The 26,950-nt window shown below is 46.9% G+C and overlaps 1 protein-coding gene across 2 annotated transcripts; it reads right to left on the reverse strand.

Annotated features, from left to right (window-relative positions):
- Positions 1-9,077: 9,077 nt before the first annotated feature.
- AKAP8 (A-kinase anchoring protein 8) lies at positions 9,078-26,742 on the reverse strand. Of its 2 annotated transcripts, none has more exons than XM_082651117.1 (14): positions 26,657-26,742; positions 24,050-24,088; positions 22,586-22,618; positions 21,794-22,070; positions 20,861-21,344; positions 20,225-20,354; positions 19,936-19,982; positions 18,516-18,549; positions 16,496-16,583; positions 14,606-14,747; positions 14,144-14,237; positions 13,574-13,704; positions 12,306-12,401; positions 9,078-10,818 (listed from the first exon to the last, which is right to left on the reverse strand). In XM_082651117.1, exons 1-14 carry the CDS (start codon positions 26,673-26,675, stop codon positions 10,315-10,317), a joined length of 2,118 nt encoding a protein of 705 aa, XP_082507243.1. In that variant the 5' UTR covers positions 26,676-26,742; the 3' UTR covers positions 9,078-10,314. The 2 variants fall into 2 exon arrangements, with proteins under 2 accessions (XP_082507243.1, XP_082507244.1); XM_082651118.1 differs by having other exon boundaries at positions 21,976-22,070; positions 26,657-26,736.
- Between the last annotated feature and the right edge of the window lie 208 nt (positions 26,743-26,950).

Genomic DNA, 26,950 nt, shown 5'->3' on the forward strand with positions numbered 1-26,950 from the left:
ATCATAATTTATTTTACTACTCTCCTATTATGTACATTTAATTCATTTCCAGTTTTTCCATCATAATAACCAGTATTACAGTGAGATTCTTCTGCATTTCTCATTTTCTTTTCATACTTGCCAGTATTTTTACAGGTTAAAAAAATTATATAGTGTTTTCTTGAAAGCAAGGGTAAATTTATATAGCGTGATCAGCTTTGGAAAAGCTGGAGGTGTTTGATTTGCTATGGCCTGAATCCATGCCCACTTTCCAGTGAGAACTTGCCCATGAAGTTACTATAAATTCTGGAATTTATAGTTAGGTTCTAGAGACGATGAGTAACCCAAGGTCACACATTTACACAGTTTAGAACTCATATCTCCTGACTCCATGAAGACTGCCTTCTCTAACCCAGAAATCGACATTTTTTGTTTGTTTGTTTTTTTGGCCTTGCCACTCAGCTTAAGGGATCCTAGTTCCCCAACCAGGGATAGAACCCGCGCCCCCCGCCATGGAAAGGCAGAGTCCCAACAACTGGACCACCAGGGAACTCCCAACAAATTTTGTCTGTAAAGAGCCAGGTAGTCAATATTTAGGTTTTGTGGGCCATACAGTCTCTATAACATTGCCAATCTTTGTCACTCTGTCATTGTAGTACAAAAGCAGCCATAATTAATGTGTAAATGAATGGGTGTGGCTGTGTTCCAATGAAACTTTATGGATACTAAAATTAGAATTTCATGTAAATTTCAGAATTCACAAAATACTGTTCTTTTGGGTTTTTTTTCCAACCTTTGAAAACTATAAAATCCATTCTTATCTGGAAGGCTGTGCAAAAACAGACAGCAGGCCAGATTTGTCCCATAGGCAGTAGTTTGCTGATCCCTGCTCTAGAACCTCAAGTGTAGAGAAATGGAAATTTCTTTACCATTATGCAGAAGTTATTCTGCTTACAACTTTTTTAAATTAATAGTTTTGGGGGAGCAGTTTTAGATTTACCTTAACATTGAGTAGAAAGTACAGAGTTCCCTTACACCCCCTCACTTCCCCCATCTTGCAGAGTGTGGTACATTGGTTAGAAATGATGGGCCAATAGTGATACATTATTATTAACTAAAGTCCATAGTTTGCATTAGGGTTCACTTTTCGTGTTGTACATCCTATGGGTTTTGACAAATGTATGACACATATTGACCATTATGTTTGCCAATATTTAACTCATAAGCTAGCTAAGAACAAAAATAAGCTTCAGAATAAAGCACTACAATTCTGTCAGCCACAAATAGGTACAAGATGGCTGTAAGGGTCATTTTGGTTTCCACTACTTCATTAACATTTATTTTGCTGTGTTTTTGCTTAGTTTCAAAGTGTTTTACAAATATCATTCACTACCACACTTAAAATAATGAGAGTGCTGGAAGACCTAGTGTGAAGAGCCATACAATTGCAGTTTTAAAAAGGCAGTGGTTTTTTTAAAAAAGTTTCAAAGTGGAAAGAAAATGCAAATGTTGCACATGGGATAAAAGTACTCAAGAGGAAGGAGTCAGGAAGTCAAAGAAGGAATGATAGTAGGAGCTCTTATATACTGCTCGGTTGGTTCAATCATTTTAGAATACAGGTTGGCCTTGTCTGGTGAAGTTGAAGCTCTGCACACTCTACGGCCCACTAATTCCATTCCACGGAAACTCTCAGTGACACACTTAAGAAAGTTCAGCATAGCGCTCTTCCTAACAGCCCACACTGAAAACAACCCAAATGTCCACCTACCTGGTAGAATGAATAGATGGTAGTATAATGAAAATGAACAAATCACAGCCACACACAACAACACAGATGAAACTTACATACATAATGGGAAAACCAAAGAAGCAAGGCATACATGATGATTCCATTTCTATGTTGATTTCTAAAACATAAAAATAGACTGAGATTTTTAGGGAAATAAAACTACAGTTTCCTGTTGCCTGAGGAGGTCTGAGCCAAGGATCCATCATCATGAAGTCCTCTGTGGAGTTAGGAGGACCGCTGCTTCTGCTTGTTTCTTTTATTTGGTTGTGTTCTGGGCAAGAGCCAGTGGAGGTGTGGGGACTATAAAGAAAGACAAGCAGGTAATTACCACTGGTTACTTGAGAGAGTGATCAGGAAGGGATGAGGAGAATGGTGTGGGTGGCCAATTTCAGAGGTATAGTGGTATTCTATTTCTTTTTAAAATTTATTTTCCAAATTGAAGACCTGGCATGGCCCTGCTGATTCGTGTGTGTGTGTGTGTGTGTGTGTGTGTGTGTGTGGTAAAAAACACAATGTGAGATCTACCCTCTTAAACTGTTAAGTGTACAGTACTATTAACTATAAGCACAGTGTTGTACAGCTGGTCTTTTTCATCTTACATGACTGGAAAGTATTCTGCTTCTTGACTGTGCATTCACTCTACTATATGTTTTATGCATATTTGTATTATATTTTAATTTTTTTAGGGATAAAAAAGAATGAATCATATAAACAAGGAAAACTGTGCCTAAGTGAAGAGAACTGAACAGAAAAGGCTAATGATGAAGTTGACATGGACAAACTTCTGACTGTATGGCCAGGAAATGAGCAGCATTGCAAGATACCTTCTACTTTAAGACTCACACAGAAGGCTGGCAATTTGAAAGCTTAGAGGCTAAGCATGGTGGAAAGTGTTCCTGATAAAATTTCGGTCATGAGCCACTAATGGTCCCAGGGATTCAAGCCCTTATGGAATCATCATGGCATCAAAATGAATGACAATGGGTCAAGTGAGGTTGCTCCAGCTGCTTAAAAAATTCTCTTCAGCATTTACCAAACAGAAAAGGTTTCTTGCCTTGACAGATCTTCACTATAGTTGAAACCAGCCTATTTTGGTGAAGGATGCTTGATAGAATTTATTTCAGCAAAGACTTCATGTGAGGGCTTCCCTGGTGGTGCAGTGGTTGAGAGTTCGCCTGCCGTTGCAGGGGACACGGGTTCGTGCCCCGGTCCGGGAAGATCCCACGTGCCGCGGAGTGGCTGTGGCTGGGCCCGTGAGCCATGGCTGCTGGGCCTGCGCGGCCGCTGGGCCTGTGCTCCGCAACGGGAGAGGCCGCAACAGTGAGAGGCCCGCGTACCGCAAAAAAAAAAAAAAGACTTCATGTGGGAATAACCTGCTCTCATTGGTGTAAGTACAAGTCAGGACTGAAAGCTTACATCTCTTTTACTCCTTTCATCTTCAAGACAAATGGGCTGAAGAAGCAGGTTCTTGGAATCTAATATGTTTATAAGAACAGCATCTGTATCTAGATTTATACTAGTGTTGTCTGGTAGCCAGCTTTCAAAAATGGCCCCCATTGATTACCCTTCTGTAATCTCCTCCCTTTGAGTGTGGTCCTGACCTAGTCACTTGTTGATAACAAAGAGATTATGGCAAAAAAAAAAAAAAAAAGATTATGGCAAAAGTGATGGGATGTCACTTTCATGATTAGGTTACAAAAGACTGACTCATCCAGCTGGACTCTCTTTTGCCTTCTCAGCTTGCACATTTTGATGAAGCAAGCTGCCATGTAGGAGAGGCCCAAGGAACTGAATGAACGTAGCTTCTGGTTAATGCCAGTAAGGGACTAAAGCCCTCTATCCAACAGCTGCAAGGAACTTAGTTCTGCCAGCAAACACAACATTGAAAGTAGATCCTTCCATAATCAAGCCTTCAGATGAGACCACAGCCTTGGCCAACACTTTGATTGCAGCCTTGTAATTCCAGCTAAGCCACACCTGACTTCCAGAAATTGTGAAATAATAAGCATGCTTTAATTTTAAGACACTAAATTTTGGAGTACATTGTTATGTGGCAATAGATAACTAATAACATACATCCTGGGACCAAATATCCCCTTTCCCTAGGGAAGATATATTTCAGCCTTAGTGGGGTTGATGAATAGTGTGGCAAGCAAATTCTTCCTTCTCCCAAAATATCCCCTTTGTTCCTCTGCTTTGCATCGTTAAAGTAGACAAAGTATATTTCAAATACTGGGGAATGTTGTGGTCTTAGTTCTTTTGAGGCGAACAGTATTGTCATTTAAATTATCTTCCAATCAGAAGGAATTAGGAACTTAGGTCTCTCTAAGGAGGCTATAGTTTTCCTTATGGGGACTATTGTAGTAAACAATTCACACGTTCTGTTACCCTGAAGTTAGTCATTGGCCCTTGGGGGTTACCTCTAGAGAGGAATTCTTTCAAAAATAATTTCATGGCAGCAAATAAGGGAAATTTATGATACACTTGTGAGTTCTCTATCTTCACTCCTATTTAGAGAAATGCTCCCAAATCTTTGTAGGCATCTAAGAAGCTAAAAATCCCCAGGCATTTCCCATGGGACAAGTTGAAGATCTGTCCTGAGTGGGTATCTGTGGGCAGGTTACTGAGCAAAGACTTGATACATGCATCCACAGTGCCTACGCCCTGCAGGCACTCTATACTCAATATGTTGACCTGTTACTCATAAAGTTAGATTCCCAAAAGAAAGTGTTATATACTTTATGTTCTTTATTTAAAGAATCCAGTTTAAATGGATTGGCCAAAATTAGAGTATCTACAGGAACAGAGACAAATGGTCTTCCACATAAACTTAAAGGAATTCAGTTAGGAGAATGATTACTAAGGATATAAGTAACTTTTTTTTTTTTTTTTTTTTTTTTGTTTTTTGCGGTACGTGGGCCTCTCACTGTTGTGGCCTCTCCTGTTGTGGAGCACAGGCTCTGGACGCGCAGGCTCAGCGGCCATGGCTCACGGGCCTAGCTGCTCCACAGCATGTGGGATCTTCCCGAACCGGGGCACAAACCTGTGTCCCCTGTATCGGCAGGCGGACTCTCAACCACTGCGCCACCAGGGAAGCCCAACTTTTAAAAAAAAATGTTGGGAATTCCTGGCGGTCCAGTGGTTAGGGCTTGGCGCTTTCACTGCTGAGGGCCCGGGTTCGATCCCTGGTTGGGGAACTAAAATCCCACAAGCCATGTGGCACAGCCAAAAAAAGTTACAAAGATGCCAACACTGTAGTGGGAGTTCTAGCCAGAGCGATCAGGCAATAAAAAGATATAAAGGCATTCATATAGGAAAGGAAGAAGTAAAACAATCTCTATTCACAGATGACATGATCTTATACATGAGAACTACAAAAGAATGGACCGAAAAAACCTTTCAGGGCTATTAAGCAAATTCAGCAAAGTTGCGGAATACAAGATCACACAAAAATCAGTTGTATTTCTATACACTAGCAATGAACAATCCAAAAATGAAATTAGAAAACAATTCCAGGGAGTTCCCTGGTGGTTCCGTGGTTAGGACTTGGTGCTTTCACTGCTGTGGCCCTGGGTAAAATATACAGAAAGAAAATTCCATTTACAATTGCATCAAAAGAATACTTACGAATACATTTGACAAAGTAAGTGCAGAAGTTATACCCTGAAAACTACAACACTGCTTAAACAAGTTAAAGAATAATTAAATAGTGGAGGGAGTTTCCTGTTTGTGGGGCAATGGCTAAGATTCCACGCTCCCAATGCAGGGGGCCCAGGTTCAATCCCTGGTCGAGGAACTAGATCCCACATGCATGCTGCAACTAAGAGTTTGCATGCCACAACTAAGGAGCCCACCTGCCACAACTAAGATCTGGTGCAATCGAATTAATTAAAAAAAAAGAAATAGTGGAAAGACATCCATGCTCATGAATTGGAAACCTTAATATTTTTAAAACGGCAGTACTCTCCAAATTGATCTATAGATTCAACATAATTCCTACCAGAATATCAGCTGACTTCTTTGTAGAAAATAATATAACCCTAAAATTAATATGGAAATTCAAGGGACCCAGAATAACCAAAACAGTCTTGAAAAAGAGGAAGAAAATTGGAACATTCACACTTCCCGATTCCAAATCTTACTATAAATCTACTGTGTGGTATTGGCATAAGGATAGATATATAGAGCAAAAGAATAGAATTGGGAGTACAGAAATAAACCCATGTAGCTATGGGCAACTGACTTTTGACAAAGGTGCCAAGACCATTCAATGGGGAAAGACTTGTCTCTTTGACAAATGGTGCTGAGACAACTGGATAATCACATGGAATAGAATGACGTTCAACCCTTACTTCACACCATATACAAAATTTAACTCAAAATAGACCATAGACCTAAATATAAGGGCTAAAACCATAAAACTCTTAGAAGAAAACGTAGGGGTAAATCTTCACAGCTTTGGATTTGGCAATGATTTCTTACATACGGCATCCAAAGTACAAGCAACAGAGAAAAAAGATAAATTAGGACTGAAGCAAAAACAAAAAAATTTATTTTGCGTCAAAGGGCACTATGAAGAGAGTGAAAAGACAGCCCACAGAATGGAAAACAATATTTGCAAATCATCTCTCTGATAAGTGTTTAGTATCCAGAACATATAAAGAAATCCTACAACTTAACGAGAAGACAGGGACTTCCCGGGCGGCGCAGTGGTTAAGAATCCGCCTGCCAATGCAGGGGACACGGGTTTGAGCCCTGGTCCGGGAAGATCCCACATGCTGCAGAGCAACTAAGCCCACATGCCACAACTACTGAGCCTGCACTCTAGAGCCAGTGAGCCACAACTACTGAGCCCACAAGCTACAACTACTGAAGCCCGCACGCCTAGAGCCCATGCTCTGCAACAAGAGAAGCCACCACAATGAGAAGCACGCGCATTGCAACTAAGAGTAACCCCCGCTTGCCACAACTAGAGAAAGCCCACATGCAGCAATGAGGACCCAACCCAGCCAAAATTATTAATTAATTAATTTTAAAAAACAAAAAACCGCAATGAGGGAAGTCCCTGGCAGGCCAGTGGTTAGGACTCCACGCTTTCAGGGCCATGGGCCCAGGCTCAATCCCTGGATGGGGGAACTAAGAGCCCACAAGCCGCGTGATGTTGCCAAAAGAAAAACAAAACAAAACAAAACGAAGGAAAAAAACCCCACAATGAGATAAGAGGTACTACTTCACACCTACTAAGATGGCTAGAATCAAACGAAGAAGAAGAAGAAAAGGAAAATAAACGTCGGTAAGGATGTGGAGAAATTGGAACCCTTGCAAATTGCTGATGGGAATGTAAAATGGTGCAGCTGTTGTGGAAGCATTTGGTGGTTCCTCAAAATTTTAAACATAAAAATTACCATATGACCCAATAATCTTACTCCTAGGTAAATACCCAAAAGAATTGAAAATAGGTACTCAGATACTTGTTCACGAATGTTCCTAGAAGCACTATTCATAATAGTCAGAAGGTAGAAACAACTCAAATGTCTATTATTGGATAACTGGATAAATAAATGTAGTAGTATATATATACAATGGAATATTCAGCCATATAAAGGAATGAAGTATTGATATAGGCTACAACATGGAGGAACCTCAAAAACATTATGCTTAGTGAAGAAGCCAGACTGAAAATGTCATGTGTAGGTTTCCTTTATATGAAACAACCAGAATTGATAAATCCAGAGACAGAAGGCAGATCAGTGGTTGTCAGGAGACTGGGGAGGAGGAGTGGAAAGTGACTATTGATGGGTAAGGAGTTTCCTTTAAGGGTGAGGGAAATGTCTTGGAACCAGTTATAGGTGATGGTTGCACAACTTTGTGAGTGTACCAAATGCCATGGCATTGTCTGCTTTAAAATGGTTAATGGCCCATTTTGTTACTTGAATTTTACCTCTTAGGAAAAAAACCCCCAAAACCATTAAGCTTAGAAACCACTTTTTCAGTAGTGCCAAGTATTTATTATCTCACTTAATTCTGATAACCAACTCTGTGAGAATGGATAGATTGCCCCCTACCCCACCATATTCATATTGTCCCCCAAACTGAATTCCTATTTCATATATATATATATATATATATATATATATATATATATATAAAGTATATGCTCAACCACATAGTGTTTTTGAGAGGAGGTACATACCAACTAAACCTCATAGGCCTCACAGTGTCCTTATACAAGATAAAGGAAGTGGCCCAATGCTAAAAGGCTCTTCTACTCTGTTAGTGCTAAAATTCTACTTCAACTCTACTGTGCCTGTCTAATCACCACCAGCTGCACTTCTGGTGAGCAAGGATCACTTTCAGCAGAAGTGATTTCTTTATGGTCCAAAGTCCAAGTGAAGAGGATTTACTAATACTGATTACGTACTCTTGAATGAGCACTTTGCTCATTACATTGTACTGTTTCCCCTTTAGCAACTGTAGTATTTCATAAAAACCCAAAGAAATCACATAGGCCCACCATGTTACCAAAAGTTGAAACTAGGTTGCCATTCCTAAGATTTTTTTGCTTGCCAGTAGCAGAGATTGCCAAATTCTCTAAACCTGTTTTTAAATAATAAAGGTGCTCTATGGAAAGTTCACGGCCATTGGTGTCTCATGGACCTGTGTATTGACCTCGGTAGCCCCACATCTTTAATGTGGGGCCCTAAAAGTTACTTAACGTCCCTCTCAGGTTTCTCCCCTACATATGGGAAATAACCGATATTAGTTTGCAATGAGGAAGCTTGCAACTTATTCCTGTCACCTCAGGAATATTAGGGCACCCCTTTGTGCAGCCTGAGTAATGACTCCCCATCTTGGGGAATGAGGAAGGGCCTGGTTTAACCTAAGTTTAGGAATAAAATGATCCATGTCATTTCACACGGGGTGGGGATGCGAGGGTGGTAGTGAAAGAACTTAATTGAAATTCAGATTCCATGGCAAGACTTGTATTAATTTTACAAGAAAAGCAAGAGAATTCCCTGGTGGTCCAGTGGTTAAGACTCTGCACTTCCACTCCTGAGGGCGCAGGTTCAATCCCTGGTTGGGGAACAGAGATCCCGCGTGGTGTGGCCAAAAAGAAAAAAAAAAAAAGCAGTTTCATAGTTTTGTTATCCTTTTTCAGGCTACTGATGGTCAGTGCCACCTTCTGGCCTCAAGAGAACAAGCTTCAAAGGGCACGCATAACCTGTGACTAAGCCACATCTGTGCAGTAAAAGGAACAATGTTTAGAAAAGATTCATAGGCACCGGTTTCTTCTTACTAAGCAGTTTATTTGTTTTTAGTTCTAACATTGACTTTTTCATAAATATTCATCTCACATCTCCAATAAGGCTCCTTGAGAGCAGTGCCCATATCTAATTTTTATCATGAATTAGCACCTGGTACACAACAGATGCTCATCAAGTATTCTGCTACCTCTTTCCTAACAATTTCCCACTGGCCAATGCTTCCCCAAATGTGACAGTTCAAAGGTTTATAGGAAAACAGACCCAGCGGTATCATTTCAAAAGGGAGGTATCTTTCAATTCTTTTGATTATATGAAAGTATCACTGTTGCTTACTACCCTTTAACACATGCTGGCTTTTCTTTCTTACAGATTCAGAAACTTCCAAAGCAACAGTATTTATCTAAAATAAAATATTTATTCATTTTCCACGGATAGTATCTATGTATGGCAATTTATACTGGTTTTCCATTCATGAGACATCAAATTTTCTTTTTAAATATATTTAAGTAGAAGTAACTCAACTTAAAGAAAAACAAAACCGAAAAAACCCTGAAGTAATGCAGAGGTGGAACACAAATGAGGTAAAACATTGTAAAGGTGATTCACCAAGGACTAAAGATTGGGAAACAATGCCCTGGGCAAAGTGTTCCCATTCTTGAGGGGTAAGTAGGTATGCTTCTAATGGTGCAGGTGTGTCAGATTCATCAGGCCTTTGAGAGTTCAGTGATGTGACAGGATCAACATCGCATGTTAACAAGATTCTGCTACATCTTGTGAAGGAGAAGCACATACCATACAGTGTACCACAAAAGCAGAGATCAAAAACTGAAGCCAAAGCAAATTCATGAAACTTAAAAAAAAAATCCTTTATAAAGCAAGATATATCCTAGTACTGAACTGCTCCCAGACCAAAAAATAATACAGGGCGGGGGGGGGGGGCAGGGGTGTTGGTGGTTGTGGTGGTGCATTCAGCCACTGGCTGTATTTAACAAGCAAAGTGTCACCAAAATGTACTTATCCAACTTTTATTATTCCAACTACAGTGTAAAGAGAGATGTCACAGCCACTTGTGGGAATGTACAGCTTCTGCAGCCTTCAAACCAAGGCAGAAAGCCACGCAACTCTTAAGACAAGCCTGTGAGGTACACTTTTCTGAAGGAAACGGCTGGGTCTCTTCACCAAAATAGTATTCCAGCATCATATACCCTAGTACTGCTTATAAACCAAAGAAGAAAGAACAATGCATTATATAACACATCCCCTGAAACAGGGAAAGGAGGATCATTCTGTGGGAATAGTATCTTTGGACTCTGCATCAGTTTGTTCCACTTCGGCTTCTGCAGCAGCTTGGACAGGAGCAGTGACTGTCAAGGTGCCTTCCGACTCTGCTGCCAGGGTTTCCACTTCACCTCCAGCCTTAGCAACTTCACCTCCAGCCTCAGCAGCTTCACCTCCAGCCTCAGCAGCTTCACCTCCAGCCTCTGCTTCAGTGTTGCCCTTCTCAGGTGCCATTCCACAGGGTGCCTCCGCTTCCAGCTGCTCTCCAGGGTGGGGACCACTAGTGGTCTCAGCTGTGTCCATAGGGCCTTCCTCTTGCGCCAGCATTTCACTACTTTTCGGGGTAGGTGCTCCTTCCCCATCTACTGCCCTCACTGCTGCCGTAATCACCTCAGCTAAGACCTCGGCAGCTACCTCCTCCGGCGTCTCTTCCTTATCCTCACCTCCTAAATTGTCATCTCCTTCTATTTCTGGATCAACGGCTTCACTGGTGAAAGGATCTTCACCCTGGCCAAGAAGAGGAAACACAGGTTAGTGCAGTCTAAAGAACTGTCCAAATGAGAGACTGAGGCTCAGGTTGCTGGGAGTTTATCTTTTTATAATGGGCAGAGTCAAGAGAAACCTTTTAAATCACACCAGGTGAGTCAATCCTACAGCTGCTCAGAGCCCACAGACTCAGAAAAGACATCTCAGAAAAGCTTCACCAGTACTATTTTGCACTTATTATTCAAGCATGTAATGGTGAGGAAACGTTTAAAAGACCTAGGCTTTCTTAACCCAATTAAAGAAAAAAAAAAAAAGCCTCATTTTAACAGGAAGTTAAGGCTCTTTCTTAAGTTTCGATTAAGCACTCAGCCCAGGCATGAAGGTTATCCCCGTTTTACAGAGAAGGATATGAGACTTAAAGATCATTAACTTGCCAGGTCACACAGCCATTAAACATCAGTCAGGATTCAATCCAAGTGTACCTCTCTCAGAAGCTGAATTTCTCATGAGCATATGCTAAAACTATGTCTAGTTTAGAAAAAGTAAACTAAACATTATCACTAGCAGATTAGAAAATGTGTTTTAAAATACGCTGTTTAGAGAGTTCCCCCGATGGCCTAGTGGTTAGGATTCTGGGCTTTCACTGCCATGGCCCAGGGTTCAATCCCTGGTTGGGGAACTGAGATCCCGCAAGCCGCAAGGTGGGACCCAAAACAAAAACAAAGACACTTATTTAGAAGCTTGAGTCTACAGCTGACTCCAGGAACTTTAAGTCTGTTTAAGCCACAAAGTGAACACTGATCAGTTACGGTTCTTAAACCGGTTATTTAGATTCTATCCCTTTATGGTTGAAATGAACTGTCAAACACTGAAGCAGTTAATAACTGAGAGGAGGGCAAACACATCCTAGTCAGGTTATGCTGAATCTTAACTCCCAGCCCTGAACGCTGAAGTCATGGGGCTGAGCACTTAGCAAAATATGTTTCCCAGGGAGGAACCAGAGACTCTTCCAAGCAGCCTCCTCGCTAGGGTGCCCTCTTTGGGATTTTTTTCTTACTCTGCTCCTGCTACTCCGTAGTATGGCACCACTGGCTCTTCCCTCCCCCTCGTTCCCCATCTCATTGTTGGTTGTCTCTGCCCGCAAAACCTTGTTTTTAGCTTCCACCTGGACCATTATCATTTACTTTGGTTTGCTGCTTTGTTTTGAAGCATCTCCCCAGCGTTTTGCTTGGTATTTTATGGATAGTCAGGGTTTCTCATGGTGAGAGTCAGCACCATCACACAGATTAATCAAGTAGGACCAAACTCCAGAATTCCCAGGCAAGCAGTGAGTCTCAGGAAATGCGCAGTTGTGGAATCCCAAGCCCGATACATTCCAACATCTCTCAGTTCTTCAAAAGACTCAGAAATGCCAAACACTGCACTCTGGATATAATTCCAAACCCCCAGAGTTAGTTCATCCTCCATCTCAAAAGCTCTTCCCATCTACTGGACTCCTGAGCACAAACCTTGAGGTATTTTTCCAGCATCTTCACAATATGTCTGTTGTTCAAAACACTCTTAGCCACATGGAGACTTGTTTTCTTGAACTGTTCAGCAGCCAACTACAAAGGGAATCAAACATGGGCTTTTAAAAATGGCGTGCATAGAGAAGCATGAGAACAAATCAGCCTGGTTACACTCAGCTGCTCTGAGATTAGTCCTATGCAGAGAGACAACTAACATCTTTCTTCACTATGGTAAGTCCCCAAATGCTAGGCTCCAATAATGAAAGAAAGAAGGCACTGGAGAGGCACCGGAACTGAGATTGTGAAATAGTGTTAGAAAAGTCTGATAATCTCGAAAGACAAAAGCACAGGCACACGACTGATGTATACTATGTGCACAAGCAAGGATGAAATAAGAACATTTACAGATCAGAAGCTATGTGGACTCAGTAGGGGAAAAGGGCAAGCTTTTTCTTCAGTTTTTTGAGTTTTATTGACTTTACAAGTAAATTCTAGAGCAAAAGTCTGAATGCTGCAACCATTTGACTGTTCTAGAGCTTGACACATTCATATGATAATCCCATATTTGTACAGGGGTTTTTGGCTGATCTTTAATAATACCAGGAGACAGGTGGGCAGGTAGCTCCAATTTGGTAGTCAGGGTAAACCAACGATAGACAGAGATGCTCAACCAGGGCTTGACGAGCTACAGCCCGCAGACCAAACGTGGGCACACCCATTCCTTTACTTATGGCCTTTGGCTGCTTTTGCCCATCAGCAGCGGACTTGAGGCGTTAGGCAGGCTTTAGGCAGAGACCTGATGGCCTTCAAAGCTGAAAATATTTACAATTTGACCCTTTAAAAAAAAAAAAATTGCCAACGCCTTGAGCTAAACATTTAGCCTCAGGCCCCATCAGCTAGTAAGGATCAAACCAGTCCTTAGTCCTGGGTCCCCTAGGCCATTCTGCTCTGAGTGGCCCTCAGCCTCAGCTTATAAGAAATCCAGTTTTTCAGCAACTGGGGAATTTACCCGTGTGGTTTACAAAGAACATTCTCAACCCAGGAGAACTGCAGCTACTGGATTTAGTCAATCTCAAGCAACACATTTTTCTCACGTTTTAATAGAAACTGGGGTGCATTTTATAACCACCTAATGAAATGATGGACTTGATGCTATATGGCAAAAGCCCCTAAAGATGTTAGCTTCCCCATAAGAGACAGAAAGTTCGGAACCCCTCCCACTAGCAGCCAGGACTGCCTGCCCCACCCAGCATCAGGGGGGCACTCACCCGGCGGTTGTGATTGTGGTCGACAGAGTGCAGGTGCCGCTGGAGGAGCTGGGGCTGCGCAGGGATCAGCATGTCACAAGCCAGGCAGTGAGCAGCCTCTATTTTCTTGAAGAAGTGCTCCTGGCCAATCCCTGTTGACAAAACCCAAGTCTTGTGGGATCTGGGACAGCATGCAAGTGATGCTTTCTTCCCACTTACTCCCCATCAAGGCCCACGTTTTCTCCCTGTAGCCCCTCTCTAAGTTAGGACAGTTAGGACAGAATCTAAGACGGGCATCACCTGCCCTCCAGAAGGAGTATGGAGACAGACAAATGGCCTCTACACCTGGCAACTTTATACTTAACTTTTCTCATTCTTCTGGTCCTTTCTCTTCAAAGGAGAAAAAAACATCAGAGTGCTTAATGTCACTCCAATAAGCTGCCAGTAGAGGTGTCATCTACATTAGGCCACACTTGAAGGCTTCTTTCCCCTGCTAAGCGCCCCTCCCACTTGTCTTCACGTCACATGCTCAACCACCCCGAGCTGGGCTCTGTGATTTGGAATAGCACACACCCCAGGATCACAACTCACCTTTGAAAGGATCTGGTTTTGGTTTTGTGGTTTCCTTCTCCATCAGTTCCTGACGCCGCTTCTCAATTTTCTTATTCCTGTTTACAATGTATTCCTAGAGAGGTTGTGAGATGGCACCAAAGGAAATGAGGAGAGGGTGACACATGTGGATATTTTCCAACTGCACCAGAGGCAGCCCCCCAAGGGTGACTGCCAAGCCCATGGGGGGCAGTGACAGCCTTATCTCAGCTGCTCCAAGGAAGGGAAGACAGCTATCAGAGCAGCTCCATGGGCAGAATTAGTGGGAACTACAATGACGGGAGCTCTCAGTTGTCCCTCTGACTTCGGGACTTGTACACTGCTATTCTGGAAAACGAAATCTTGACCAAGTTTAGGCCTCTTATTTCCCTTCCCTTCTCTGTGAGGGATCTGACACTTGCAGGATCTGGGAAATGCCGTGATGGGAGGCCAAGCGTGATTTACCTGGAGGAACTCCACCGTCTTGTCAGGCAATTTGGTACTTATAAACCGCAGTGTCTCTTTGTGAAATTTGCTTTGCAGATGCTTCTGGATTTCTTCATCTTCAAAGCTACGAAACTTGCACACGGAACAGGCAAACTGAATCCTGGAGAAGGAAGACAAAAAGAAAAGCGGTGATGCACAGATAACCAACTCATCTCTGCTTAGAACTGAAATGGAAATGGGAAAGCAATTTCTGAATTAAGTCTTCTGACTTGTCACAGGGTGTCAGAGTAGCAGTTACCCCAAGTTTCCCCACCTTAAGAATGAGAGTACAACCTTGCAAGTATTTCAGGAAAATGATTCACGTAGCACTTTACTACCTTACCACTCTTTTTGGTCCAAAGGCTCACAAGAGAACAGCCAAAGGTGGAGACTTTTCAGAACTGTGAGCTCCCTAAGTCTCCAGCCCACTGCTCTGGGGGCCTAGTACCTAACTTCATAGCTTCTCAGATGTCTCCTTCTGAAGCCACTCAGAAGATACAAGGCAACCCCAATTTAATACAACAGAGGAACTCCCGAAGACCTCACACAATTCAAAACTCACATATCCTAAGATCAATTCTCCAATGGGACTCAACGTAAAGACATCACAATCAAGTTCTATGAAGGAAAACTGAGGCTTCTTGTGCGCTTTCAAAATCTCACCAAATGCATGCATGCTGTACGGCAAGGGGAGAGCACGCTACAGACCCCCAAACCCCCACAGTGGGGTGCTGCTTCCCTCAGTTCTGCTCCATTTGGGGTGTAATAGCACAGGCCCTGGGGCACTCAGGAGTCCTCCCCTGCCAACTTAGAGATCTGCTGGCCCCCAACGCCTGCCTTCTGATCTCTGGACAAGTGCCACAAGACACTCTTGCCTTTGCAGATACCCCCGAAAGAGGAGTGAAGGGGGAAATCTCCCAGGCCCTATGTGCAGGACTCTCGGTAAGCTACCAAGGAAATACAGGGTTCCTACTTCCCTGCTGCAACTTTACCTCCCCCATGACAATTTCTCCAAGTTTCTTTGAGGATCTTCAGTCACTAGGTATGTTAAAGATTCCTTTAAAAAAGTCATCTCAGTTCCCATGTGGCGTGAAAACAGATCTAATATACCTGTCATTTTATTCATCTGTTTAAAAACAAGGATTTCAATGAATTCTGTGTAACACTTGGAACTCCTACTTTTCAGTTCCTGGCTTTCCAGCCTCTACTGTTAGCTCTTTCACTAAGCATTTCTTTGCACAGGGAAACCACTACCCCCATTTAAGCCTCAAGGGCAAGGGTTCCCTTCCAAGTCATCAAGAGAACCTGTGCATAGAGACATAACCACCTGTGGTCATGGGCCTCATCAACCACGCACTCACGTGGCCACCTGTGGTTTACGGGGAGAGGCGCATGGTGTGGTCACAGCACACAGCCCTTTGGGGTTTGCACTTTTGCATTTTTTTCTATTTAGAGACAAAACCTTGAAGGTAGCAACTATACATATACAATCGTCACATCAAACTCCACAGGTGGTTTGGATTTATGTGGACGAGGGACCCAAAGCACCTTCTTGGCAGCTATGCTGAATGAACTTCACCTGTCTGGGATGACAGACACAAGCCAGGGGGCAAGGGAACTCCTCACAGCCCTGCAGGAGGGCAATCAAGAGAGCCGCCAGCTGGGAATGTGAGGCCACACAGACCCACCAGCAAGAATAAGATTCAGTGTGTTTCCCAAGTTTTGTCTCCCATCGACCTGACTTGGATTTTCTGACATACACCTGGAGTCAGAAGATCAAACCAGGCCCCCCCCTGCATGTGGAGTGATGACAGATGAGCTCAGGGGAGTCTTGACAGTGCTCACCTCCCACCTCGCCTGCCTCCTCACCTGTCAGCTGCTCGGTCTCTCATCCTGTCTCTCCTCCTTTGCTTCTCCCTCCTCTTTTTCACTTCATCATCCTCATCGTCCTTCTCTCCTGCAACAGAAAAGTTCCTTCGAGACACTGAGGAGCCTGCAGATGAGCTGAGCACCAGGGCCTTGAATGGGGGCCACAGTTCGGCCACCACATCCCATGCCCTGCCACGGCCTCCACACATGGCGGGGGCAGGACACCCTGAGGTACCAAAGGGCTGTCAAAGGCTCCCAACAGGGATGGCCTTTGATGAGAACCCTCAGTAGTTCCCAAGGGAGTCACCTCACTCCCCCCATGGTCTGATAAGGCTGGCATGGGCCAGGGACATGGCCCGCCCATCCCACTCACACCATGGCCCACCTGCTCTCTGTGTCCTTCCCTATCTTGCTTTTCTAATCCAGCACCCTACAATTGGGTCTTCTCCCAATGTTACTTAAGGAGAGAGAGAAGCAATTCTTCCCAGATAAAGAGGCAGCAGCTGGAAGGCCTCAGAAAATAAAGCAAGCCACTCTGCTGCCCTCCGTCCCACCTCTAGGTGGACCATGACAACTGTCCCATTGGCCTCCTCTGAACTAGGGCCTTAGCAGGTCTGACAATCCCTGGTGGCCCAAACTCTATCTTCCACTCACAAAAACCGTCAATCTAGGGCTTTCCCAAGAATATGTGGGAAGCAATCCCAGAAATAAAAATGGGAAGAGACCAACTGGTCCTCCATCCATCCCATGGGGCCAGTGTGGGAGCTCCTCTGAGAGCTGTGCAGCCCAGAGTCCCAGCATGAGGCGAGGCCAGGCCAGGTCACCGCGGCTCAGGGCCAGGGCCAGACACTGAAAAAAGGTTGGATAAGCATCTGAACTGTAACCCCTACCCCTGATGCCAGTCACGAGACTGTCCCACGAAGATGGCGACCGGCGTGCGCTGCTCAGAAGCCTCTCAAAAGGGCGTGTGGGATATTTGGCAAGAGGTCACTGCCTGAAACTATTACTGCTGTTTAATAGCAAAGTCATCCCGGGTAGGTAGCAGGACCTGCGCGCAATAAACACGTCACCTTTGCTTTAGCATTTACCCCGCTGCATGAGCTGCAAAATGCTCTCTGTGGTCCCATGCTATAAACGTTAACTGCCTCAATAAACAGGGCAGGAGGACCTCAGAGGGTTGGCTAAACCTGAACATATGAGAGAAGGAGCATCTAAGCCAGGGGCCTTCAGAATTTACGGGAGCAGAGTCACACAGGAGGCAGCCTGTGATTCTTAGGGGAAACCAGCTATGGACAGACCCATGGGAACAGGAAAAGAAACAAGTGGCTGCTTCTCCACATCCCCCTGAAGGGCTTAACACTGCTCTGTTCTTGCTGCTTATTTTGGTCTCTTAGGTTTCCCTCGCTCGAACTGGTGAGATCTGCTGAGCAGTGACTGCCTCCGGAGGATCTGGGCCTGAGTGTCCCGACTGTCCCCCCCCCTTCCCGAGCTCCCCACCCAGGCAGGTGTCTGAACTCTGCCCCATGCCATGCCAGTGTCCCCACCACAGAGGCTGAGAGCATGGCCCTGGCCTGGCAAGCAAGGGAACTGTGGACAGAATGAAGCCCAGGAGAGAACAGTACAGGGACCTGCACTGGCCAAGGGGGGAGCAGAGAAGACAAGCTGGAGGGCGCCTTTTCTTTTCTCTCTTGCATTTCTGAGACTCTCCCTTCCCTACCACTGCGAGCTATTGCAGACACCCAGAGATGAGTTTCCCCCTGCCTCTGCAGCCTGCACTGAGCGAGGCAAACAGACCTGTCTCCAGCAAGTGTTGCTCCAAACTCCAAGGCAAAGCCTCGGGGTGACTGGCATGGCTAAGGCCCACCTTGCAGGCAGGGCCCCTCTTCTTCCCTGAGCCACAAGCCCCTCCACCCAGGCCCTGGGCTCGCTCAGAAACCCAGCCCGCCTGGGCATTAGGCAGTGAGTGCAAGGTAGCTGGGCAGATACAGGCAAGCTCAAAGGGATGCTGGGTGATGCCTACCTCTCTGCCTCCCGGATTCGAAGAATTCGTCCTCCTAAAAGGCACAAAGTCAGACCGTGAGGTGGAATTTCTAGAACTCTCCACGACCAGCCCAGCACCCTGCCACCACCTGGTGGTCGCTGTGCCACCAGGAACACCCCCAAAATGTGTCAGGACAAGTTCCACGGCCATGGGATGGAGCCTGAGTGTCCTCTCACTAGTCCTGGTTGCCTTCTGAGATTCTGTGATGATGACTAACTTGCTTTTTTATTAAAGACACAGTCCAGCTTTTAGTTCTTCCTAAAGCTAGAGAACTACCTCTGGCAAGTGAACGGTTCTGCACATGGGAAGACCAAGAGCCCATCCATCAACTGTGTTAAGCAACCTCGATTTGTAGGAAGCTAGTTCCTGCACTCTTTAATGAAAATGGGCTTTATGAAGTTTCCCAGCTACTTGTTTACGTTATAACAAGCCAGGTATAGATAAAAACAACTCATCTAACTGAAAACTGAAACTGAGGCCATTCCTTAGACATTAAGCTAAAGATTAAATTAGCAATCAGCAGATATGCAGAGATTTTCAGACTCAACATCTAAGCAACCTAGACATGGAGCAAGCAAGACCCTCAGAAAAGTTGAAAATTCACTGTATCCTGCCCCTTCCTCCCCTTCCCCAAACTCGTCTGACCATCAGAAGCACCTGGATGAAGCCTTCATACACCCAGATTTCCAGGCCCTACCCCAGACCTGGATCAGAATTTGCAGGAGGTGGCGAAGGCTTGCTCCCCAGGTGCTTGTGCATGGTCCTGGCTAAGAGCCAGCCTTCAACACCCATCTCCCATGACTGGTTTTGAGAGTTGAATGACAAGGATGCAGCTCAGCACCAGCACAGAGCTGGCAGCAAATGAGTCTTCGGCGCTTGTTTGAAAGCCTCAGCCTACACAGCCACTGCAGTTACCACGTGTATAGCTAGGCACATCACTGCGAGGACACAGGTATGGCTGGGGAGAGGGCTGGGAAGGTCTTCAAGAAAAGAAGGATTGTTGCAAGTGGAAAACTCTTAGAAACCTAGCTGCAAATCTGATTATTAAATCTACTCATGAGGGCTTCCCTGGTGGCGCAGTGGTTGAGAGTCCGCCTGCCGATGCAGGGGACACGGGTTCGTGCCCCGGTCCGGGAAGATCCCACATGCCGCGGAGCGGCTGGGCCTGTGAGCCATGGCCGCTGAGCCTGCACGTCCGGAGCCTGTGCTCCACAACGGGAGAGGCCACACAGTGAGAGGCCCGCGCCGCAAAAAAAAAAAAAAAAAAAAAAAGCTACTCATGAGGTAGAGTTGAATCTACCACAGCAACTGTTTCTGCCTCTTTGTAAGGAAGACACTAAAGTAAGGAAAAAATCCCACACTAGAGACACTGGAGGTTGATGAGTAAAGGCGAACTTACACCCCTGAATTCTTCATCTCCTGACCGGAAGTCACCAGCTCCATCATCTACCAAACACAAAGGAATAGGTAAAGTCAGCACCTCGGCAGCTGGCCCACTCCCCGTTTTCACCTCCCAAACTCACTGTCCAGAGTGACTGCGCTTGTCCTGACTACAGTGGGGATTTTGAGAGTGCAGGTGACACACACAGCCCTTGAGTTCCTGTGTGTCCCCTGTCCAGACAAGCAGGCAGAACACCAAGCATGCAACTGACTCATACACAGCTGGGCCTACTGGCCCCAGGGCATACCGTTTTCAGAAAAATCTCCTTCACTGTCAGCCCGGGCTTGTTTGGTGTCTGGCTCATCGTAAATCTGCAACTGCTTCCGTTTCCTGCCCAAGCTATCTGGGCCGCAGCGATCAAACTCTCTCCGCCTAGGCTACAGACAAAAGCATATTCCAATGCATTGCTTACTCGGACGGTTAACATACCCCAGAGAAATGAAGAACAAAGAGGTTGTAAGATCAGAGAACAAGGACAGAAAAGGTCTTTTCAGAAAGCAAAGAAATACAACATGGTTGGACGCCCCCACCCCAACCAAAACACAAAAATTTTATGCTGAGTGAAAGAACCCAGACACAAAAGGCCAAGTATTATATGACTGCATTCATATGAAACGTCCAGAAAAAACAAATCTACAGAGACAGAAAAGTACATTAGTGGCTGCCAGGGGCTGGGGGAGAGAACGGGGAATGACTGCTAATAACAGAGGTTTCTTTCTGGGATGACGGAAACGCTCTAAAATTATGTGGTGGTGAAGGATGCACAATTCTGTACGTTTTTACTAAAAGTTGAAGTGCATTTTAAAATATGAGTGAATCTTACAGACAAAGCTATTTAAAAGGAAAAGCAAATAAGGCAGATGAGAACTTGGCAAGGGCATACCCGATCTCTCATCCGGGTCTGTGACCGGCCACATCCGTAGGGCATAGAGCTGTCATAACCACCTGCCCCCTGCATGCCCATCACGCCAAAGTCAGGGGCCATGGACTGGGAGAAGAGGGAAGGTGGAGGCCTGCTGGCGGAGGGGCCTCCCAGGCCCCGCCCACCCACATAGTTCATTTCCGTCCATGGAGCAGAAAGAGGCTCAGAAGAGGCTGCAGGTGGCATGAAGGGGTCGCTGCGCATAAAGGTGCCGGGGTTGCTGCGGTCCTGGAAGCGGCCCTGGCCTCGGCCCCGCATGAAGTCATCGAGGGAGCCCCGCTCACGGGCTGGGTCCCGGCAGTCACTGTACTGACCACCAAAGCCACCATTGCGGTCGGGCCCCAGGTCAAAGTCATAGTCGTAGCTGTAGCTGGGGCGGTAAGGATTGTGCTCGGGCAGGCAAGGCCTGGAATCATAGGACTCGAACGACTGGAAGCGGAAGGAGCTGCAAAGAAAGCACAACCCATCACCACACTGTCCGGGCACCTCAACGCCTCCTGCAAAGCTGACTTCCCTATATTCAGAACAGCACAGCCAAACCACCACGCATCCCTCCTAAATGCTCAGGAAATAAAACAGACCAAAATCCCTTTCAAACACTGTTGAAAAGGGGCCTGAAGCCCTGGCCACAGGAATGGGGAGAGTCTGCTAGGCGCCTGAAACAGAAATAAGGAGTCTGGCATAGTTTAGCTAACAGTCATGCCCTAAGCCCCACCACTCAAGAAACCAGCAAGTCCTATTACATGCCTCGGCCCCAACAATGGCTCAATTTATCTATCCTACACTCAGGAGGGAGCTGGAGAAGAGCCCTCCCTGGAAGAGCAGGTGCCCACTCCCGTCTACACAAAGCTGGGCATGCGGGATCCCCCGGGAAGGGCTCAGGTCTATAATCACCTCTCCCGGTCCTGCATGCCCTCCCCACTGCCGCTGCTCCCGCCCCTGCCTCCTTCCTTGGACATCATGTCCAAACGCTGGTTGATCTTGGCAATGAGGGAGTCGGAATTGTCGGTGCACGGCTCTGGGCCATAAGAAGCCATATGCATGGCAGGGCCCCCAGGTGCCAGGCCATCACTGGCCTTGGTGGCCTCCCATGAGGCTGGGCCGTAGCTGTAGGTTGCTCCTGTGGTGACGCTGGTGTTCTGGGCACCATAATAATTGTAGTTTTCATAACCTGACAGAGGGAAGAAAAACTAAATCAGATCTCAGCAGCCACAAGGCCAGCCCATGGTGGACAAGTCTGGGGAGGAGCACCCACTGCCCACGGAGAAGGAAAAGGGTCATGGGTCCAGGTGCTTCTGGCATTACCCCAACACTGCCAAGAGGCAGCAGGAGGAGGGCAGGGGCACGGCCTCAACTCTGAGCAATGGGTTTTCTATACCAGATCCTAAGACTTGCTTCTCATTCAAAGCGAGAGCCCAGGAGCCAGCAGTTGGGACTACTGACGGACCCACCAAAGAGCTGCTGCTCCCAGAATACAACCACAACTCTCCCCACCCCCCATATCCAGCAAGTTCCCCTGGAGGCCTGCCCCCCAGCCCTCCTCAACACCTCAGGTCCAGTCTGTTGAGCCTTCACAACAGCTGTGAGCACGTCTAGGAGTGAAGTTGGGGATCCCTGCACCCCAGCCTCTCTAGGTAGCTGATCGGAGGCCCACTCACCCACCCATGGACCCCCAGAAGGGCCTACCTTGCCAACTGGCCACACCAGTTCCATATGCACCTTAGAAGAAACAAAAACATACGAGTTTTGTTTGCAAAACAAAGGCATCTGAGACACATCCCCTCCCCCCACCACAGCCGGGCGCTGAAGAACAGTTATCGCCTCATCCACTATGCACAGGCCAGGGTTGAGGGTGGCTATGTCAGTGCTCCAGGAGGCACCCTTGGCTGCCCATTATGGCCAGGAAAGGCTGCAATCCACTAGCTGTAAAACTCGTTTCCTACAGAGCACTCAGCGGAGCACAGTCAGGGCTTCTCTCCTAAGCAAGCCTGATCTCCTCCATTAGGGCAACAGAAAGGACACAGCAGCCTTTTTCCAGGAAGCTTGTCCAGCGTGGGCCACCAGCCAAGAGGCCGCCCAGGCCAGGTCCCTAGGTAGAGAGCCCTTCTAAAGTGCCAGTTCTCACCAGGAGCCAGAACTAAGGCACTGCCAACAGCACGGAGAGTGCACTGGTGGAAAATCATGTCCCTAACTCAACTGAGCAACCTGTGTTATTCAGGTCGTCATGTGCCTGAATAACACAGACCTCCTCCTGGGAAACTCAGTGATGGGCAGAAAAGTCACCCTGCTCCTAGTGGTGCTAGAGCCAAGCTCCAGGCTCAGAAAACAAAGTAAACCCTCATCCCATCCCCTGGAACAGATGCTGGCAAAAAGAAGAAAACCTCGCCCACCAAAAAGCACATTCTGGTACTTCAGACACACTTAGCACCATGATATAGACTCACAAGCAGGGTCAGCAAACGGGCCAAATCTAGTCCATAGCCCAGTTTTTGTAGGGCCTGCAAGCTAAGAATGGGTTTTATGTTTTTAAATGGTCAGGAAAGAAAAAAAAACATAATCAAAAGAATACTTCATAACATACGAATTTTGACAAAAGACACATCACTTACACATTTGTCAAAACTCATAGAACTGTTTAACAGAGTTAACGTTAATATAAACTCTAGGCTATAGTTAATAACAATACATCAACATTGGTTTATAAATTGTAACATATAAGGGAACTGTACTGGGGTGAAGGTAGGGGGAGTGTATGGAATTCTATGCACTATCTGCTCAATCCTATAAACTAAAGCTACTAAAAAATAAAGTCTATTAATTATAAAAACCTTTCGTTATACCCTCGGTTATTTACTTAGAATTAAACAACAAAAGTTGTTAAAAGAAAGACTATTCCGCAACACATGAAAATCATACGATATGCAAATTCCAGTGTCTTTAAGTAAATATTATCGGCACACTGGCCTACCTACTTGTTTATAAACTGTCTATGGTGGCTTTTGCTCTACAGAGACCATGTAGCCTGCAAAGCGCCCCCAAATTTACTATCTGGCCCTTTACAAAAAAGGTTTCTTGGTCCCAGCTATGTCATGCTGGTGCTGGGGGGTGGGTAGCCCATGCCTCCCTGAAAAGCAGGTCCATCCCACTTACCCTGGGTGTTGGTAGGTCCAGCACTCCATGCCCCATAGCCTGTGAACAGATCTGTGAGTTAGGGTCATATGTGTCATACCAGAGAACAAGTGCTTCTGAGATGCTCTGAGGAACATAAAAGAATCTCCTTGAAGGAGTTCAGTGCCAGCCTTACAAGAAGGCAGCACAACCACAACAATGTTTCCTTAAATGTCATCCCACAGCTGGGTTTTGCATTATCACACTCCACCTGTCTGAGGTCAAAGCAGAAAAAAGAGGAGGTGGATGGGCTTCCGGGACAGTTCTGTCCATTGCCTGAGGAGAGACCTTGACCTAAGCCTCAACCCGCAGCTGAGGAAGACACAGAACCAGCCACCAGCTAGCTCATCATTAGGACACAGTCCCCCGCCCCCACCCCAAGCAGCCATAAGTATCCCACAACTGAGAACAAACTTCGAAAATCTGGAGACAACAGCTGTGCCTCTCTAGGCCTCGCTTCTGTGTGACTCTGAACCGTCCAATGCTCTGCTGGGCCGTGAAGTCCCAGGGCTTCAGCCTGGCCCTAAGGCATCAGACTGCACTCCTCTCTGTGGTGGCTCCCTCTGCCCCTCCAGACATTCCCATGATAGCATCTGTCTAGCCCTGCTTCATCTGTGTCCCTGGAGCCTGGCACAGAGCTGGGCACGGGCAACCATTCATACCTGTCAAACGACTTCACCTTTACAAAGCCTCCTCTCTCTCAAATACATCCTTTCTCTCCTACCAGGACAACCCAAACCACTGAGTGCCTACTGTATGCAACACACGACGGGCACTCAGCACACATTAGTTGTGACATTCAGAGAATGACATTCAGAGATGTTGTGGGAGCTAAGGCTCAGAGGTTAGGGGACTTGATCCAAAGTCACCCTGCTGAAGGTTACGACCTCCCCATGTCACACAGCTTTCCACATCTGTGCAGCAGAAAAGCAGTGATTCTAACAGCAACTGACCAACTGTGGGGCACTGGTCTAACTAAGGAGCATGTGGTATTCACATAACCTCACAATGACCCTTGAGATAGGTACTACTTACTCTGTCGTACACAGAGACTCCAGAGGATAAGTCACTTGCCCAAGAACATGGAGCTGAGGAGAACAAGGACCTGGACCCAGATCGAGGTGCCTCCTATGGCCAAACAGTAACTCTTAAGCCTCAACAAATCTTAGGAAATACCTCTAGATGGAAAAGCTACAGAAGGATTCAGGGAGGCCTCTGCATCTAAACCGAGTCTGAAAAGGTTTTAAGTAAGCAGGAAGATGGGCGTGTGTGTGTGTGTGTGTGTGTGTGTGTGTGTGTGTGTGTGTGTGACCTCTCCAAGCTAAGGGCATGCATAAAGCAGAATTACTACTAGCTGAAAACTCTGGTAGGGAGGCAGGTAAAGAAGAGTGAGATCCAGTCACACTGCAGAAAAGACAGGAGTACCAGGTAGAGCCACAAGCACACCATGCACCTCAGGACCTCTCTGCTTCTCTGCAATTCCTGCTGCTGGCCTCCTGCTAATGCTGCCACCTTTCAAAACATGCGCCTTCGCTGCGGCAGCCATGATCAGATCGCTTACTTCTCGAACCTCATACACCTGAATAGGGATCTGCGCCGGGTCAAGCCCAACCCTGCATATTCCAACTGTTCTCTGCGGGCAAACGCGGCTTCCAGCATAGAGCAAAGGCCTCCCAGGAGGCTCAGATTCCAAAGAATGAGAGCAGATCGCCCAAGAAGGTCCGTCCTGCCGCAGGCCCTAAAACCCAAGTGAGTAAGGGCACGTTCCCTCTCACACAGCCCCTCTGGCGTTTCCAGGCCACCACAAAGGACTGCCTTAAGGAAAGCCCCCAATCTGTCACGACCCCAAAGCTCATCGGGTTTCCAAGCTTTGACCAAGATACCCCGCATCTGACCCTTAAATGTGTCGTCCCCGATCTGCACGAGCTAAGTCCGCGGTAGGCGCCCAGTGAGGCTAACCACTGCAGAGGCCGCACTAGGCCCCGCTGCTCTGCACCGCGGGCCTGGCGGGGTCCAAACCTGCGCCGCCCATACGGCTTCCGGGACCGGCGCCCCAGATCACGTGTGCCGCGCGGAGACCCCAGCCAAGCCCCGCAGGTCCCCGGACAGGCCCGACGGCCCGGAAAGAGGCAGCGGTTCCACCTCGGCTCCCGGCCGAAGACCCCGCGCCCCACAAACTCGCGCCATAGCTCCGCCCCCCGGCGCCGCCATTTTGTGGCGTCTTCCAAAAGGGACAGCAAGCCTGCTAGCGGCGAGGATCCGCAGGGCCCGGCCAACCCCGCCAGGGTTAAGGAACTGAAACTGCCCCAACCGCCTGAGGCGCCCCCCGAAGCCCGCCGCAGCGTCGGCACGCCGAAATCTGCCAACTTCCTCAGGCCCTGTCGGCCAATCCGCACGCAGCGCCCCGGGAGCGACGGGGCCGAGATCCAATAAGCTGCGCGCGCGCGCCCCTGCCGCCTCGCCGCAGGGCCGGACTGCGGTAACCGCGCTCGGGTGTAGTCCCCGGCCCGCAGCCCTCTGCGTGGTGGTGGCCCTGCCGCCCGGGCACCACCTGTCGGTCCCACCCCGCACTGAGTTACCCACACTAACCTCCGTAGCCCTGCTCCATGTCTTCAGCTCGGCCCGCCAGCAGCTCCTTTTTCTAAGCCACCACAGGACGCATGCGCCCAACGCACTTCCCGCCGTCCTCTACTGGTAGACCAGACGCATGTGTCACCCCTTCCACGGGCTACCATTGGCTGGAGTTCACAGCGGGACCGCCCTTACCACCCCAGCTGGCCTTCCGGTTGTTGTGGATCGGTGTTCACAGCACCCTGGGAGTTTTGGTCCGGACCGCGGTGCCTTGCTGCTCGCAGGCGTATCCCTTCTCCTCCCCGCCAGTGC

The sequence above is a fragment of the Grampus griseus genome, assembly GCF_964374135.1.
Source record: "Grampus griseus genome assembly, chromosome: 3".
NCBI classification, from domain to species: domain Eukaryota; kingdom Metazoa; phylum Chordata; class Mammalia; order Artiodactyla; family Delphinidae; genus Grampus; species Grampus griseus.

Excerpts from the sequence above, each read along its gene's own strand:
- AKAP8 (XM_082651117.1), bottom strand. Across the intron at positions 16,584-18,515 it reads CGAATCCGGGAGGCAGAGAG|GAGAGAAGGACGATGAGGAT; the intron begins GTAGGCATCACC and ends TTTCTGTTGCAG. Across the intron at positions 14,748-16,495 it reads AGAGACCGAGCAGCTGACAG|GATTCAGTTTGCCTGTTCCG; the intron begins GTGAGGAGGCAG and ends TTCCTTCTCCAG.